Raw genomic sequence first — 19,672 nt, 5'->3', positions numbered from 1 at the left:
GACATGGTTTGGGATTCAAGGTACCTAACCCTTAGCTCTGACATAGTCACTGACATTTTGGACTATGTAGAAAAGCTCAAATTTTGGGTCTTGGGCAATATTTATTTTGTTTTGATTTTCTCATCTATAAATTTATCATAAGGCATCTTCAATTTGAACAGTCTAATTACTTTTTGTTTTTGGGTCTGGTCGTGGGGCCTGAACTCTGGGCCTGGGCGCTGTCCCTCAGCTCTTCAGCTCAAGGCTAGTGCTCTACAACTTGAGCCACAGCGCCACTTCCGGCTTTTTTCTTTTTGCTTATGTGGTGCTGAGGAATCGAACCCAGGGTCTCAGGCATGCAAGGCAAGCGCTCTACCTCTGAGCCACCTTCCCAGCCCCAGTCTAGTTACTTTTAAACAGATTTATGACTTCCAAGCACATACAATAATTTAAGTTAGGTTACTTGTATGACCTGAACATTTTTTTTTTTTTTTTTTTTTTTGCTTATGTGGTACTGGGGAATCGAACCCAGGGCCTCATGCATGCAAGGCAAGCGCTCTACCACTGAGCCACCTTCCCAGCCTGACCTGAACATTTTTAAATAACATTTTCTTTCACTATCTTATATTTATGGTTGGAATAACGTGCAAACTTTTTGTTTTCTTTTTAACTTCCTCCTACTCTGTAAGTAGTCTTTACTATTCTCTTCTAAAAATCCACATTAGTGTGACACTGTATTGGTTCTAGCCTTCCGGGGATTCAAATTCATGCCTCTTTATCACTTTTGTTTGTGTCTCATTAATTAATGGCAGTATTGATAAATGGATCACAGTATTGATAAATGGGCTGTCCCTTCAGACAGACCACTCATTCTTTGAGGCCAGGAGAATTGAACTCATTTAAAACATCCATTTTATAGACAACGATGCTGAAGCTGAGAGAAATTCTTCAAATTTCCTATTTGAAAACTAGAAATCAAGTTCTTGACTGTCAAGTTCAAGTTTTTTTTCCCCCAAAAACACTTTTTGCATTTTGAGAATAAGTACATGATAAGGAAAGGAGGATTTGAATCAAGATGATAGGTTAAGCATATTAGAAGATAGATCTTTATTCCTTCTGGTCCAAATTAACATAGACGGCAGCAAGATATAAGGCAAACATTAATTCAGAAAGGTGTGCTGGAACAAAGATGGGTATAATAAAGACAAAGCATTGAGCAGGATTCCTGGAAGGGAGCAGGTAGACAAACTCAGACTCATGAGTGAAAAGTGATTATAAGGATCTCAAGTAGTAACACTTAAATGAGCATTTACTATTAACTAAAGAACAGTGTTAGCATTTGAGTTTTTTTCCCTTATTTAATCCTTAGCCCTGAGGTACGTTATATTACCAGTATCTGGCTGAAAATAAAACTCTGGAAGCTTGGGTGAATTGTTTGAAATGCTTAATTAAGATTTCATTCGGACAGCTTGAGTTATGAAACTCCTTCCTGATATAATTTTCTTAAACTCCATAGACCCTCAACTTTTTAGATCCCATATCCTTTCTATCCTTTGGGAAAAATAACAGAACAGAGAAACCACTGTGTTATACAAAGTGAGACAAGCACACAGAGAGAAATATGACATGATCTCATGTAGAATCTAAGCATGCTGAATGCTACCAGGAGATTAATGAGACACATGGACAAATCATAGAAAATTTTAGCAGACAAGGTAAGAAGTTTAAGAGAGATATTAGCCTACATTCTTAGAATTGCTAAGAGTAGATTTTAAGTGTTCTTACCACAACAGTTCATGTGATGCATTTCTTGATTGGATTTATTTGACCAGGCCACAGTATGTATGCATTTCAGAGCCTTATACTATATATGACAAGTATCTTAACATTTTTATTGATATAAACATAAATCCATAAATTTCAAAAATAAGAACTCAGTGTTAAACTAAAATTATCATGTAGTTAAACTGTTTGAAATAGTTTTTCATAATTAAAACTTTCTGTTAGACCTAAAAATAAATATGAACAGAAAATTTTAAACATAAAAACTTTTCAGACACAGAAAATGATCTAAAGTACAGGACTGGGCTTGGTACCTTATATGGCTTGAAGATATTAATGTACTTTATTTTATTTATTTATTTTAGAAACAATAGCAAGAAAGAAAAAAGCACTTGTGCCGCTATCTTGAGATTCATTTCACTTAACATCATCTTATCTGGTCATATGTACATAGCTTTTGATCTTTCCTGCTTGTCCCAGAGACATACACTAGTTATTGCAAATAAGGGAAACCATGGGACCTATGTTTCTTTGCACCTGGCTTATTTCACTTAATATAATTTTTTCCAAATCTTTCCATTTCCTAACAAATGAGGCAATGTCATTCTTTCTGATGGAGGCATAGAACTCCATTGTCTCTCTCTCTCTCTCTCTCTCTCTCTCTCTCTCTCTCCCTCTCTCCTTCTCTCTCTCTCTCTCTCTCTCTCTCTCTCTCTCTCTCTCTCTCTCTCTCTCTCCATATATATGTGTATATATGTGTATATATACATATATATCACATTTTCTTGATCCATTCATCTACGGAGGGGCATCTGGATTGATGTACCATGTGATCTTTTTTGTTTCTTTGTATGTTCCTCCCCCACAGTATAACCCCTGTTTTCACTGTATTTGATGTTGGTGCCCTGCATCTTGTATATACACTTCTCTAATTTGGGGAGGGGAAGGGAAAAAACAAAATGCTTAAATAGGGATACAGGTTGACCTATTGTAACAATGAGATGTACAAGACACTATGTTGACAAACTTTACAATTTAGGTGGGGGGGGAGTGTAGTTGTGAAGGTGGGAGGGAAGGAATGGTAGGGGAAAAACGAGGAGGCAACAATGCTTGATAGGAAATGTTCTCATTACCTTGCTCATGTAACTGTATATATATATATATATATATATATATATATATATATGTATATATAACCCTGTATATATATATATATAACCCTGTGTATATATATATATATATATATATATATATATAAAACTTAGAAGTTTAAATCATCATAGATACTGCCTGAGAGAAGTAAGTTCTCAATAAAATGCACCAAGTATTCACCACAACAACTGCTGCAAATGCCAAGCTCTGCTGTGCTCTCTAATCATCTTATTAAAATGTAGATTGCACTATCCTGGTCTCACCATACAATCCCTGAAGTAAATAAGAAATGGGGTGACAGTATGATACAATACTGATAGGTAAAAGAGGAAACATATTATTAAGTAGCTTGGTAGAAGAGTAATATATCAAAGTGTCAGTTTGGATGAAAATATTCATCCATTTTGTAGTATAGGATGTGTTTGAGGACAGAAAATGTTAAATTTGTAGTTTCCTTTATAACAAGCTTTTTGAAAACATCCACTTGATTGCGTGTCTGCGTGTCTCCAGCAACTTCCTGATAGGCTTTCTCTTCCAATTTCTTGAGCACAGTGAAGAGGGGAATTGGGATTTACTGATAATAATTATGAGAGAAACAACCTCCCAGCCATAACAGGTATGTGGTTTTCTGTGTAATAAGCTGTGTAGAGATTCCAACTAGCTTTCCTTTGTGCCTGGTATTTTAACTACTTAACTGATCTCGACTGGGAGATCAAAGGTAGATAAGGCAGAATTAAAATTTATAGACTCAATTTAAACTTAAAACTGCAAAAAGAATTTGGTTCCCTCATCTAGCTTTCCAATGGAGTATATATTTTTAAAAAATTCCAATTGATATTAGATGTCCATTGGGGTCACGGAGGCAGTAAATGAATGACATTGTATACATGCACACACATAGTCCAGGAAGCTGGTTGTACATACTAATCTTATTCTGCTACCAGGTACATTGTAGCTTTAATGTATTTCTACAGCTATACATTCCAGATTTAATTTATTAGAAATCCCCAAATCTCAATCATGTCAGGTATTCATTTACATGAATGCCTTCGAGGCTAGGAAGAAGAAAAGATGGAGCAAACGGACTCCACTGCAGTTAGGAGTAAGGCTGCAGAATCGTTGGCTCTCATGGTATACAGACGTGGATGCCAGGTAAAGAGAACAAGTATCATAAAGAGGAGGAAAAGAAATTACATCCAGAAAGTCAGGTGAAAGCTTTGACTTCCAGAGCTCTCAGGTAAGAGGAGGCCAATCAAGCTTCAATCTTAGCTGCTTGAGAAAGGAAATTAGATTTTTTTTTAAATGAAAGTAGAAAAAGGAACAAAATGTTGAATATATTTCCCAGGGATGCTAGGAATACATTACTCAGTGGGCCCACATAACATCAGTTGTTTAACAAAGAAAACTGTATCTTTAGCTTTGTGTACCTAAAGATTTGTTTATTGGGAAAGTAATCACTTTCAAATGAAATAGGTACCTTCCATTATAGAGACTCTCTTAGCAACTATAGCTTTTCATTTTGTAACATAAATTGTTCCCTTGGTTGCAGTAGATTTGTCTAGCAATTTGAACAACCTGGGCCAGGATTTTGTCATAATATAAATTCATAATTTAAAAATTCTAGTATTGTCAACATTTTCTTTTATGTGATCTACTTTGATGTTGACCCAAATCCCCTGGAGAAGAAATAATTTAAAATAAAAACACTCAGCTTTTAATCAGAAATATACAGTGGAGTATTTTCAACGGCATAATGAGCAAAATACTTGTATTTACTGTGAACACATCTAAATTCAGCCATTCCTCCCTCTGCTTGACCAATTAGTCTCCACTGAGAGCATATCACAAGATGTTGGCTGATCAAAATAGAGATGGTCAAATGAATCAGACATACTAATTGTCATGTCTCATTAGTGACTTGTTAAATTGGTAGGATTCTCTTCACAGCACAGCACTGGAAGGACAACGCATTATGGACCATTGATTTTATTTTATTTGCACACATGCCCTGTTGTACAACATTTGATTGAGCATTTTGGCATCTTTGGATATGTCAAAAGCTAGCAATAGGTTAATATTTCTTGTACATTATTTCAAAGTTATTTTTAAGAGTGAATCTTACAATACTGTGCATAAAACATTGACTTACGGCTAAGGATGTGTATATTGATAGCTGTGATATTTAAACTTCGGTTGCTCAACCATACGAATACCCCTTTAAAGCAGGATATATAATCAATCTCACTTTATCAAAAGGAATGCAGATGTAGTAATTTTCTTCCTCTAATTTTACATTATTTTTTTTCAAAAATTGCCACTAATCTGACAGTAAGGACCTGAATAGTGGCAAAGGGTTAGGAGAAGAGTTAATTCCCACATATAGATCAGGTCTCAGGCAGTTTATATTAAAATCTCATTATGCCTACTCTCTTTTAGATCTCACAAAAACTTTATAAAGGCAATATTGTTACATTATAGTGATCCGATTGCTTTGACTTTCAAGCCTACAATCATATTCTCCTTGGTTCAGTTATAAAATATTTTAGATAATCCCTTACTGACCCCAATTGAGGGAATCTTTCTTTACATAGGAAGAAAAAAATAAGAGAAAAAAATACCATCCAGCTAATACTTACTATTAAAATAGTTTTGTCTGTAGGGTCATTATATCTTTCTTTATTAAGGCATGTACCAAATTTGTTAACACCATTTACTTACAGGTAACACAATCTCTATAATTATTTATTTAGTGCTGAGAAGGTGTGTGACGTGTATTCACTAATTCATCCTCTTCTGACTGACAGGCATTGCAGAGACGCTCAACATACAACTGAGGCAGAGGTCAAAGGTCCTGATTCTTCTTCTGCCACCTTTACTTTAAATATGCTCATATCTCACCAATCCCACTCCATCTTCTAACCTGAGTTACTATCTTTCATTTGCAGTACTATGCTGATCATCTTCCAGGTCCATTATAATTAAGATTGCAGTTCACATTCATAGTAATGTTTATAACAATTAGATCACATAATTTTGTTTGCAACTAGTCTCCAATAAGATTGTTTATCCTCTTATGATACCTTTTTTTTTTCTTTCACAAAATCTGGACACCGCATGTTTCTCAAATTTTGTCTGCTAGCCAGCCAGATGTTAGGGTTGGTACTTCCTTATTTTATGAGAGCTGATTACAACATAGTCACAGATTTTGCAAGGCAGTGATTTCATATTGTAAAGTGACACCTACTTGGAATGTTTGCACCACAGAAATCAGTATACTGCAGGTCAGGACTTTGGGATTTTGCTTATTTGTTTTGGAGAGCTGGTTGGTAATGACTTACTAGCAAACCACTATTAGTATTTCCTACGGGGATGTTCCATTGACACTGGTTTTGTCTGTAGGTTTCCTCCATATTTAAGTCTGAATATAAATATGACAGACACAAAGAAGCCTTCCATTAAGTTTCTTAATCAAGAGGCTACCATAGGTCATTCTAGTTTCTTTGCAATATCCCTTCACTTGCAATGTCCTTGAAACTTAAAACTGTGCAGTTGAAGTCAACATGGTTACTTTAAATATTAGTTTGCCTATGATTGCAGGCTGCAGAAGACTGAACAGTAAAGCATATATTGCCTGATAGATAAGAATCACGGGTTTGTCAGGCATCAGTGGCTCATACCTGTAATCCTAGTTGCTCAGGAGGCTAAGAGCTGATGGTTGTGGTACAAAGTCAGCCCAGGCAGGAATGTCTATGAGATTCTTATCTCCAATAAATCACTAGAAAACTTGAAGTGGTTCGGTGGCTTAAGTGGCAGAGTGCTAGCCTTGAGCTGAAGAACTGAGGGATAGCACCCAGACCCACAGTTTAATAAAGCCCCAGGACCGACCAAAAAAAAATCACCGGTTTGGGTAGTTGAAGGTCAGCAACGCATCAAGGATTCAGGGTTCAGTGCTATTATTTTCTTTGTTCCAACAATATAAAAACACAAAAGTCATATTCATGATCACAGAATGGCTTTTTAATCTCCAGACCCTTTAAGAGATTATAGTTGTCAAGAGAAAAGGAAAAGAAAAAAGAAGAAAGCAGAGGGCAAGGTTCTGAAGAAATGTGTGAACACTTTGTCCATTTCAAAGGACTTTTCAGTCCAAGTACTTAGAATAAGTTGGCAAAATTACAATACAGTTTGGAAATTGAAATATGTTGACTTACCAGTTTTTAGATTTTTGAAGGTAGCAAGAAATAAAGAGGGTTGTGGATGGCTTCAGAGTAGATACTTGACATTTGCCATAGCATTCAATACACTTTGGTAGCACGAGTAGACAGAAGCTTTGGTGACTCAGCTCCATCTTGATCCAGGCTCCAGCTACCAATGAGTCATGGGTTAAAACTCCACATTCTAAATGTCAATAGAGTTAGTAAAAAAAACTCATCATTAAAGAATGAGAAGACAACTAAATGACTTCCCATCATTGCAAGCTCATTTCACGTAAGTTTTAGCAAGGACTATTTTTTTTATTCTAATAGAGAGAGTCAAAGTGGTGAGAAATCGAAAAAGAGAAACATTTCTTGCTCTTCATGAGGAAAGGAAAGTTAAAGGCTAAAAATAGCAGCCTCTATCTTAGTTTTTTTGGGGAAAAAAAAGTTCTTTCTAAAACATGTCTCGTTACTAACCACATCATTAAGAATGAGTTATTCATTTTGTCATGCATTTTTGCCACTGTGAACATATGGATTATATTCTATGCCATCAGAGCCCACGAGCATTGCGATTGTTCCAGATAATGGTCCATGTCGATATATTCATAAAATCAAGACTGCATACCCATGGTGGTTTTTATTCCTTATCCGAATTGTAAGGTCTGCCCGGGACCATGCAGGCCCTGGCCTCTCCACCTCCTTCGTAAGTCTCTGCCCAGTATCTGCCTCATCTAGGTAACTGGCACACCTGGAAGCACTCACCTCCCCCTCCTCCGAGGTCATATCCTGGGCCTCCCCCCATACCTCCCGTGCCGGGATGGGAGTGGGGTGGGGGAAGGGTCCCAGCCCCTGAGGTCACATCCATATCCAGTGTGGCCACACCTTCCCTCACCTGGCCACACCTTCTCCCCGCCCCTTCCCTACTTAAACCCAGGCTCACCCTTTTCAGCCAAGTGGTCTCTACCATGCACTGCAGGTAGCAGGGGTAGGGGTGAGGGAAGTGACAGGGGTGGGGTGGGGGAGAGAGGCAGGCAGTTCAGAATAAATAAACTTCTCTTCCTGCCTGAATACTGCATGGTGTTCTCTTCATGGGCTACCTAATTAAACCCACCTATTTAATTTACCTTACACATATTAAGCATCACTTTCAAAGAGCAATGGCAAGCATGGGCATTAGAATCAAAACACATCTGGTTTTGAACCTTGCTTCTATCAGATAATTCATCCTTATAAGCTTTGATTGTTGTTACATTGTTTATTTATTTATTTAGCTATATGGTAGAAATAATGGTAATCCCTTTATAAACCAGTAAGAATTTTACAAGATGATCTAAGTAAGTTAAGCAAGCACTGAGAAAATGATGGTCATAAGCTTGCTTTGTTCTGGATCATATAGTAAACTGTAATCTGTAGGGGGCATTTGTGAAACACATCCTTCATCAGAACCACCTACAATGATGACTGCATAGTGGATTTTAAGGCAGACTCAGCAACTTTTATTGTAGATCTTAATTTTTAAACAAACGGCCTGAGAAAATCCATAAATCTTTTCTAATTTTTCTTTTTTTCTCTAATTTTTCTTCCTTCCTTCCTTCCTTCCTTCCTATCTTCCTTGCTTCCTTCTTTCCTTCCTTCCCTCCTCCCTCCTACCTTTTCTCCCTTCCTCCCTCCCTTCCTTTCTTCCTTCTTTCCTTCTTTCCTTCCTTCCTTCCTTCCTTTCTTCTCCCCCCCCTCCCCCTTCCCCCCCCCCAACTTTCCTTCTCTCTGTAGTACTGGCTCTTGAATTCAGGTCTTTTACTCTTGCTTGTTTCCTCCCACAGTGAAAGCTTGTGTTCTATCACTTGAGCCACGCCTCCACTTTCAACCTTTTCTAGTTTATTGGAGATAAGAGCCTCTTAGATTTGTTTGCTTGGGTTGGCTGGAATCAATCCTCAGGACTCAATCACCCGATTAACTAGGATTACACTGAGAGTCACCACCAGCACCCAGCTCTAGGGGTACATTTTTACAATGACAGAAACATAAGACCATAAACAAAACTTTGTTGATCAGATTAGCTTACTCTTGTTAGCAACGACAGAGAAGGAAGTTCTGGGACTGATTGTAATTATAGTATATCCCGTGGAATGCGAAGAAATAATCCCATCTTCCCCTGCCACAGGCAACACAGTCTGTAGTTGGTCAGGTCCCATATAAAATGTAATTATGTTTGCAAATAACCTACGGTATCCTCTTGCACACTTTGAATCATCCCTTGATTACTTGTAGCACCTAATATGATAGGAATGCTACATAAAATGTTGTTATGCTGTATTGCTGGTGGAATGATGATTACAATATCTGTATATGTTCTGTACATACGCAGTCATTAGAGCTAACTATATTTTGGATCTATGGTGGTTGGTTGAATCTGAAGATGAAAAACCTGCAGCTACAGATAGATAACTGTGTGCAGATTTCTAAGCCACATTTCAGATGTAGCTCAGATTTTAGAATCAGGTGACTCAATTCACATCCCAACTCTCACATTAGATTACCTTATTCCTTGGAGAAGTAATTTTAATTCTATGAGTCCTGTTTATTTCTTCTCCGTAAGGTGCATAATAGTAGTACCATATTGTAAAGCTTATTTAGGGAAGTAAACTATTTTGAACAGTGATCAACACTATAGGTGGCTATTAAAATTTCTAGCATATATTGTGACCTCACATTGACAATTTTAAAACACTATCACACAGTATTACGTGAGGCTCTGAAAGATCATGATGCCCAAGCCAGGTTCATGATCAGTGAAATCAGAAATATAGGTGAGTAGGATCCAAGCTTCTGTGACTTTTTATTCTCTCAGGTAATTCCAGTGGGCAGCCAGGGCTGAAATCCACTGCACTCTATCATTTAAAAGCTCTCTGGGTGATCCTGTTCATCAATAGGAGAAGTATACTGGTAAATGCCCAAGGGTTAATCTTCATTGAAAAAAGAAAAAAAAATTAAGAGCTCAGCCTCTGACCAAGCAGGCCTGCTGAGCACAGAACTATTATAAAAGTACCGAATGTCAAGAAAAGCAACTAAAAGTGAAGCTGTGATAGAAATAGAAATAATAGGTGCCAGGTTTGCAATCACTCAGGCCCAGACTCCAGACTCAAATTTTCTACTTTTTAGTAAGTTACTTAAATTTCCTCTAAGCCTCAATTTTCTCATTTGCCAAATGTAGATATTTACCACCATTTAGAATTATTACAGGGTAAAATAGGTTAAGAGATGTAAAGATCTCAGCATACAATGACCTTATGTTCCTTATGTAATATTTTCAACCTCCCGTAGGAAACTAAAATTAAAATTTAATGATCATAATAATACTAGGAACTTTCAGAGGTGGTGAGGTCATGAGGCTCTACTCTTGTGGTTGGACTCATGCCAGTATTGAGGAAATGGTTTGGGTATCCCCAGAATGTCTTCATTATAAAAGTGAGCTCTATCTCTTTTTCCCTCCCCCCTCACTCCCTGCTCTCTGATGCAACACACACACACACACACACACACACACACACACACACACACACACACACACACACACACGTGCTTGTTCTGCTGTGTTATCATGTAGCACAGAGCTTTGTCAGATGTTAGCACCATGCAATTGTACTTCTCAGCCTTTACAAGTGTGAGACATACATTTCTTTTCTTTATATATTTGCCAGTCTGTAGCTTTCTGTCATAGCAGCAAAAAGCAAAACAAAACAGGAAATCCTACTAACAGAAAATCAATACCTTAAAATTGAGGCTGTTGCCATGACACATATTTGAAAATGTAAACAAAGCTTTGGAACTTGGTAATTTGCAAAGAGAGGGAAGAAGAGTTTCTTTAATGTTAGCAAAAATCTGTATTGATGCAAACAATGGGTAATTCTGGTGAAAGAACAGAAAGCTAGGGAAAGTTTGGAATTTCTCAGAGATGATTGATATGGTCCTTATAAATATATTGATAGAAATACAGTTCTTAAAGGACAATCCAATGAAGTGTTAATGGAGAAATAAGGGATTCCAAACTGGAGCGAACACCACCCTTATTTTCCAGTTATCAGAAAGTGAATGGAATTATTCCCATATCCTAGGGCTTAGTGCAATGAATTAAGAAATGTAGCAGAAAAAGTAGGCAGCACACACGTAGATGACTTCATGACTACTTTTGTCCACATATAATGAGCTATGATAGCAAGTAAGTTATTTAAATGTAGGATTTACCACTCATGGCAAAGCAGAATAACAAGATTTTTAGTACATTTGAAATTTGTCCACCACCATCACAACAACTGGGAGAGAATACAACGGATAGGGTGGTAATCATCAAATTAACAGGAAAAAATTATGGAAGGAATTTATTTTCAGAGATCTCCAAGGTTATTCTTCTTGTCATAGGTTCAGAGATCTAGGAGACCCAGGACATCCTCCACTGACTGGCTGACTTGGTCTCTGCTGTCACATTCTAGCTCAGTGGAACTCAGCTACTCTAGCTGCCGCTCCAGTGGGTCCATACGTGCCACTTCACGTGCATCTGCGGGGAATCCAGGTGACAGGCCTGGGCGGCATCCATGAATTATTAGGACTGCACACAGGCAGAATACAAGAGCTGTGGGGTCATAGCTTCTACCAATTAGACTTCAAGGATGTTACAGATAGTTGGATGCCTAGGCAGAGACTTCCATGGCCTGGAGAAGACCTATGGTATAAGTAATTTAATTAAATTAGTTGTTTTGTTTTGGTGTGTGTGTTTGTGTGTGTGTGTGTGTGTGTGTGTGTGTGTGTGTGTGTGTGTGTGTGTGTGTTTTGGTTTTTGGTTTTCTAAGGTATAAGTAATTTAATTAAATTAGTTGTTTTGTTTTGGGGTGTGTGTGTGTGTGTGTGTGTGTGTGTGTGTGTGTGTGTGTGTGTGTGTGTGTGTGTGTGTTTTGGTTTAGTTTTTGGTTTTTGGTTTTCTTTGGTAGAACCATGGTTTAAACTCAGGGCTTTGGGCTTGTTAGGCAAGTACTATACCACATTAGCCACCCTTCTTGTTTTTGACTTATTTCTAAGATAGAATTTCATGTTTTGAGCCAGCTGGCCTTAGACCATCATCTCTTACCTTCATTGTAGAATGGGATGATATTCAACATCGACCACTTTCATCCACAGGCTTTTAGCAATCATTCTGAGATGCTTAGAAGAATCACATTCAGCATCCTTTTAAACATACTGCATTGAGTAATAATACAGTACAAATGGTCCAGGAAAGCTGAGATGAAAAATCTTTAAAGATCATTTTGTTCACTTTTTTTCCTTTGGAGACCTGTGAACCAACAATTACAGAATTACTCTGAGCATATTTTTAAAAGGGATCTACGCTTTAGGAGCCTGCATCTCAGGAAGCTCTCCCGCATGATTCTTATGCACATTTGTGTAGTAAAACCATTATCCTGTAGCAGAAGTTCTTAGCCCTACACATTAGAAGCACTCAGAAACTTTCAAATCATCCATACTGACCAGATCAGGGTTTCAACCTCAGTTCCACTTTAGCCTCATACCCATCTTCTACCACATGCAATCACATTAGAATCCTTGGGTATGACTCACCCAGGCATCTGTGATTATTTTTTTAAGTTTCAAAGTAATTCTAATAAGTAACCAAGGTTGAGAACCTCTATTGTATGTACTCTAGGTTACTATGTTTAGGGGTGGGGCTTAAGATTTAATAGCTTTGTCAGTGCACAGTTTAGGGTAGGGATGATTTAATATTAAAATTGGTGTCCTTTTCAATTTTTCTGAACTCAGTCCCTTGTCTGTAGTACCTCTCAGCATGTAAAATCAACTTGTTACTCTCTCCCACAGGAGACCCAAGTAAGTTTACCAATGCAAATAGTGATCTGGTGGTCTAGATTCATGAAAATGTATGGATCTCTGAAGACACAGACCTCTAAAATTTGCCTTTCTGAGTCAGTCTCATGAATTAATTAACCATTCATTCATCAAATGTGCTCTAAACACTTTTCATATGTCAGGTACAGAACAACCAACTGTGGATAGAATGATAAAGCATTGTTCCTGATAACTTAATAAATGCACATTTGCTGGAATGAAGGAAGGAACAAGTGAGTAAAACAGTTATGTCAGAGAGAAATAATTATTACAATAGATGAGTAAAAAAATGGGAATGAAGACCTGATAGTGATTAAATCTATGTAGAAGAATTAATGAAAAGATGACTAGAGAAATGTTATTTAAATAAAGTCTTCCCTGTACAGTCTAAAAACACCATATATGGTGTGTTTTTTAAAATCTATCTCTTGCTACTCCATACCTGGCTTTAACTGTAGCCAAACTGAATTCCACTCAGTGTTTTTGAATGAGACACTCTCTTACAGAGCCGTCTTTCTCCACGTATTCACTTTACCTGAGACATTCTCCTTTTCTTCAATTTCACATCTTACCTAGGAATATGCTTATCTTCTGCTTCCACCAAGAGGTCTTCTCTAGCCTCCTGCATGATGCTACTTGCCTTTGTTCTAAGTCCATGGACCATCTGCAATGCACAGCTTAACTATACGTGTGACAAGCACAATCCTGCACACCCATGAAAGACAGAGAAAGGGCAGTGTTTTCTGTAAGTGTCTCTCTCCTATGCCAGGCATAGAGATGAGTCCATTACATTCCAGATAAAAGGGACAACTCTATATCACACTGAAGAGGTCTGTAATTCTGTGACCTATGCTAGGACCACCAACAAATTGCATTTGCAAAGCAGAGCATGGGCAAAGGGCGGTGCCAAGTGATGAGGGAAAGCATGACCTTCTAAAGGCCTTTGAAGCAATTTTAATTGGTGGGAACTTTATCCTATAATGAAGGAGTGAGATGTCAGTGAGGTTTAATGAATAAGAGGATAATAATTAGATTGGTGGTTCAGGAAGATTATGCTAGAAGCAATGTGGAGGATGGATTGAAAAAGGAAAGGAGATCCGTCAGGACATATTCCAGCACTACAGGTGAGGAATGATGTAGGCTTCCCTGAAATAATGAATTGAAGGAGCTCCCTTCAAAAGGTGTTTTTTTAATTTTTCCCCCCAAAAATGTACAGCGCTTGCTGACTAACTGCGTGTGGGGGTGAGTGAAAGATGATGTCATGGTCTAGCTTGGAAGGCAGGCTGCTTCGGGATACTATTAATGGAAAGATAGAATATAGGGAGAGCAGAGCTGGTTTCAGAGGGGAAAAATAAATGAGCTCAGTTTTAAACATATTGAGAGTTCTTTGTACCTGTGGGGCATTTGGGTAGAGTATTTTATGCAGTAGGAAGTGCACAAGGTCTCAGCTTGGTACCTTATTGATTTTAGATGTGACTAGTGCTGTCCAATTGACTATGTTGTCTTCCAGTTTATGTACTAGAAGACAAATCTTGGGAGCTTGACAGAGCCTTATTGATTTCTTGATTTATTCTACTTTAGACTACAATTGGCAATCAAAATAATGACATCAGGGAGAGATTCTATAAAGTCACTTTCCGGTCATTTTCTTTAGTTAGACACATACACCTATACTAAGACCATACAAATTCTGAAGTGTTCCTATTTTATTTGGTGGCATTGCTGTTCTGTTTTCTGTTTTACCTTGTTTTGTTTGTTTGTTTGTTTCTGTTGGGTTTTTTGTTTTGCTTTTTATTGAATCTCCTGAATCCTAAAGCAAGTGTGTTATTCTTATTACACATAGAGTCAGTAAATTTGGAGCTCAAATTATTGAATAGACAGATGGAAGGATGTATAGTATAACTAGGGTCTTAAGTTAACCATCTAAAAACTGAAACTTCATATCCAACAATATATATGTGTATGTGACTTTTCAGTAAAGTGTTTACTGAGGCAGCAGGGTACAAGAGATGCCTGTATGTGTTTGTCTGATTGCCATTAGAGATTGAACCCAGGGCCTCATAAACACTAAGCAACTGCTCTACTTATCAGCTCTATCCATATTTTGAAATGTATTTTTTTCATATTATTTTTCATAGCAATATGAAATAATTCTTAGACTTTCAATATTCATGACTATAGCCATGTATATTCATGGCTATAGTCATATATGTTTCTTGCCATATTGATCTTTCATGTTAAATTCTCTTGTAAAAGAGAGGTCATCAGATTTTTGTTTTGTGGAGAAAACATTGTGGGCTATACAAAAACTATACTAGAATGGATTCCAATTGGATGGAGGAGCGATAAAAAGGATGTGGAATAATGCAATAGTCGTAAAATGGAGAGGATCTATTAATTTATCTCTTCATCAAATACATGTTCCTTGTATTACACCAGACTCTAGATATGTAATGACAAACAAGCAAGTTAAATTCATACTTCAAAGAACATACAGACAGGTGAAGGAGGTGCACATCAATCAAATCATCATATTACTCAATGCGATATTGCAGCTGTGATAAATATCATATGGGAAAAGCAACATCAAACTGACAGAAAGTACCTCAGAGGTAAAATTGACAGAAATTATTTGGTTATTTGGGGATCGGAATAAATAATAGACATTTTTCTTCTCTTTTCTTGATTCAAACCAATTTCTTGGCAGAAATAATACCTATGAAATGTTGTCAAAAGTGTATCAAGTAAAAATATGCTGAACAGACTAAAGTGGCCTTTCATCAAAAAAATGAAACCATTTGAGGCTATGATTTATATATTCTGATTTTGCAATTAAATTCCTATGAGTTTTTTTTCAAAGGGAATAATTAGTCAGTAGTTGGAAAAGATACCATTGACTATAGTAGAGATTGAGAATAAGCAAAAGCAAAAAGACCCTCAGCTGGAATAATGGTGTTTTGCTGATGTGACATAATTAAGCCCGTCTTTCCATTTTGATTTTTTTTTTTATTCATTCAGATGTTGCAAGAGCAATTGAATTACTGGAAAAGCTACAGGAATCTGGAGAAGTACCAGTACACAAGCTACAGTCCCTCAAAAAGGTGCTTCAGAGTGAGTTTTGTACAGCCATCCGAGAGGTAGGACACTAAGATTATGTTAATCATATCCAGCCATATGCTTTCTGAATAGAAAGCATGTCTTTTTGACACAGTGGAAGCAGTTAAGATTGGAACGTCATCTTAACTTTCTGTTTTTAGCTCCCTGGAGAGATGATACAATTATAATTTAGCCTGCTAAATTCTTAAATTAGAACCAGCTAGAATTTATACATTTCTATAGAAGCAAATGTTGGTCTTATGTTACCAAAGAAGAGGCTGCTTCAGCAGGGGACTCTTATATGCAGTCTTCGCTACTTAGTAGTTATGTGAAACCAGCTGGAAAGTTAGGTAGAAATGGTTACTAATGAGAGTGAAATTTTCTCAGAGGAAGGAACACTCAACCCAGTCTTCTACAGCTAAGTCTGAAATAATAACCTTCTAGGGACAAGAGTTATGGTTAGGCAAACATTACTGTCATGCTACAATGGAAGTCTCTGAATAGGCTGTTGTGTTTTTACAGGAAATCTTTGCCATGATTTCCTGTCCAATGGCCTCCAAGAAGAATGAGAGTAAACAAGTGTTTTGAAGTGACTACTTTAACTATTAACTTGTGGTAGAATTGATCCCACTAATAAATTTAATTGATTTTAAGGCAAGTCTTGTGCACGGTATAATCTATATCTATCTAGCTCTCTCTCTTCTCTTTCTCTTCTCTCTCTCTCTGCCTTCATTAAGTAACTATAACTTGCCTATCAAGTACTAGATAATGATTCATTAATCAGAGGCTAGGGCCCATAAATCCAGCATATATACTTTTACAAATGTTCCCAGTGATGAAATACCTAAGGCAGAGATATAAACTGTAGATGGAAACTCCAGCAAGTAGAACACAGCTAAACTTTAAACTTCACTGAGATTGGATTTATACTGAGCTTGTGTTCAATTTTTAGTAGACTACTCATTTAATTTTTATTAATACTGAACATAAGTAAATAACCATGATTACTTCTCTTAAGTTTTAACCTACATATTGATCAGAGGCTGAAAGGAAATTACTCAGTGTACCTGTTTTCTTCCACTGACTTTCCCTCAGTGGGACAAGTATGTCTAGAAACCTTATGGACTTGCACTCAGTGAAACTCAGTTAAACTCTTACCACTCTCAAGGCTGGAGAATGTCTGACCACTGGGATGTCTGAGGCCCCCCCAAGCCATCTACCACATGATGGGGCAGACACCTATGCTCTTTCTATGCTGTATGTCAGCTGTCCATAGTCATCTATTGATAATTTTGCATGGCTCACAATTTAATGCTGTGAAGGTTCAAATGGCTCCTAGCAGAGAAAAGTCTGAAGGCTGTTTCCTATGTAGATTTTTCTTCTTTCAGAGTGTCATGGAGATTAAGTGACCAATGTTTCCTTTCTTAGAGGTCATGTTACTTCTTTAGGGTATAGCATTTTGCAGTGCATAGAGCTTACTAGAGGATGCATCAAATGTTGACCTCTGCTTATTGTGTGTATCTTAGGATCATGGTCCATTCAAGGTTCCCATTCATGGAACATGCATTCTAATTGAAGAAAATTCTGATTAAAAAAACACACATACAATAGGTCATCAGAGAGTGAAGGGAATAAAAAGAGTTAGAGCATGATTGAGGAGAGACTATTAAGTTAGGAAATTCAAAAAGATTATTAAATAATGACAAGCCACACAAGTACTAAAAGAAATCATAAATACAAAAGAACTCAAAGACAAGAATGATCTCAGGACATGGAAAGGACATCCTAAAAGCCAATGTGACTACCGTAAAATACACAAGCTAGGCTTCCTGGAGCTGGAAATGGACTACATCAGGCCTTGAAGGCTATATGAAGACATTGACCTTGATTCTAAATGTAACAGGAGACTTTTGGGGGTGTTCCCAGACCTGGTTTGTTTCAGAAAAGGTTTCTCTAAACACTGGAAAAAGACAATTGTTTTCAGAGTAGAAACAAGGGAAGAAGTAACAAAAAGTGAGAGTTTAAATGGTGGATGCTTGGACAAAGGTAAAAGCAGCACAAATAGAGGGAAGTTGCCAGTCTCCAGGTGTACTTTTGAGACCAAAGGCAACATTGTTGATGTATTGGATATATGGCAGAAGAGAGGTTTCAATTGTTTCTTAGGTTTGAGCTTAATAGATGAATAGTATCATAAGATTCGAGTCTTTGTAAGTGGTATAGGTTTGGAGAGAATCATTTAAGAGCCCTATTGTATACCTGGTAAATTGATTTTTTTTTAATCCAAGTAGAGGTGTCGTGCAGACACTGAAGTCTAAATAACGGAGAGAAGTTAGGTTAGAGGTTGTTAATGTGGTATAGATACCTATTGAAATAAACACAGGCTGATCAAAGAACATGATTTACATGTGTGAAAATATCACAGTGCCACTCATTATTTTGTATAACTAATACACATTAATAAAAATAATTTTCAAATGATATGCTAATAAAACGGAGACTAGGAGTTTAAAAAGGAAATAAATATAGGCATCATGTCTTACAAACCTTGCTTCTAAGGAAGTGAGTTTATGTGCTGTTAAAAATCCATGCACGTTTATAAACTTATCTGTAGGTAAACTAGAAATTTCAGAAGGAAAAACAGGTGATACATTTTAGCATTCTTATAATTCCAGTGGTATGGAATTGCATGTGTGGAGCTATCTTTTATATTCTCACTGTGTTGATTTATACTTACTATGGGAAGTAATGGCAAAACGGGAGTGCATAAAACAATTCTGAATAGTATCTCTTCATCTCTCTTATGAAAATGTATTCAATAAAATTATAAAATATGGCATACATTGCCAGACAGGAAAATCAAAACTCAGTAAATAAAAGTGAATCTAGGAAATGAGACAGTGAATATCTGAAAATTAACTTGATTTGAGACAAGAACATTTTCACTCCAGGTCTCTGTTTTGCTGGCAAGAAACCACTGAAATTTTTGGCACTTCCTGAAAATAATGCTCACGTTTTGTCCAAATTGTCTGACTTTTTCAGAAGTATCTTCTACTTAATAACTTAAAGTATTCTCAGTTATACTTATCAGAGAAAATCTTTTTTTAAAAAGGAAAATGGATAAGACCACATCCCTACCAACCTTGTAATTCTCTTTTGTAGACATAATTATGGTTATTATATGTTGAGGCAATGTGATAGTTTGCTTATATTTGGGTAAAGAAAAACACCACTGAACCAGCTCTTGGCATATATGCATCACTTACGTGAGGAAAATAATTTGATAAAATTTGATAGGTTTTTAAAGAAAAGTACATCCTTAAAAGAAATCAGGTTTTCTTCATTTTAACCATTTTGTTCTGAGATTGTAAACAATGACTGATAAAAGGTAGTTGAAGTGGAGTTGTGGCTCAGGTGGTAGAGTGCCAGCCTGGAGTGAAAAAACTAAGGGACAGTGCCTAGGCCTTCAGTTCAAACCTCAATACTGGCACACACACACACACACACACACACACACACACACACACACACACACACACACACACACACACACACACACACACACACACACACACACACAC

At 37.0% G+C, this 19,672-nt stretch overlaps 1 protein-coding gene across 5 annotated transcripts in view; it reads left to right on the top strand.

Annotated features, from left to right (window-relative positions):
* Positions 1-19,672, top strand: part of Lin7a (lin-7 homolog A, crumbs cell polarity complex component) — a 133,627-nt gene that overhangs the window by 29,229 nt on the left and 84,726 nt on the right. For 4 of the 5 annotated variants that reach the window (XM_070036905.1, XM_070036881.1, XM_070036890.1 and 1 more), the window contains one exon: positions 16,017-16,135. In XM_070036905.1, the coding sequence (XP_069893006.1) occupies positions 16,017-16,135 (119 nt within the window). Of the gene's footprint in view, positions 1-16,016; positions 16,136-19,672 lie in introns of those variants that run through there. The other variant, XM_070036906.1, reaches the window with a different exon arrangement.

This window comes from Dipodomys merriami, unplaced genomic scaffold (assembly GCF_024711535.1).
Source record: "Dipodomys merriami isolate MVZ:Mamm:240054 unplaced genomic scaffold, mDipMer1.0.p SCAF_10, whole genome shotgun sequence".
NCBI lineage: Eukaryota > Metazoa > Chordata > Mammalia > Rodentia > Heteromyidae > Dipodomys > Dipodomys merriami.
The sequence above is the reverse complement of the archived record's forward strand: the minus strand, read 5'-3'. Positions and strand labels throughout refer to the sequence as shown.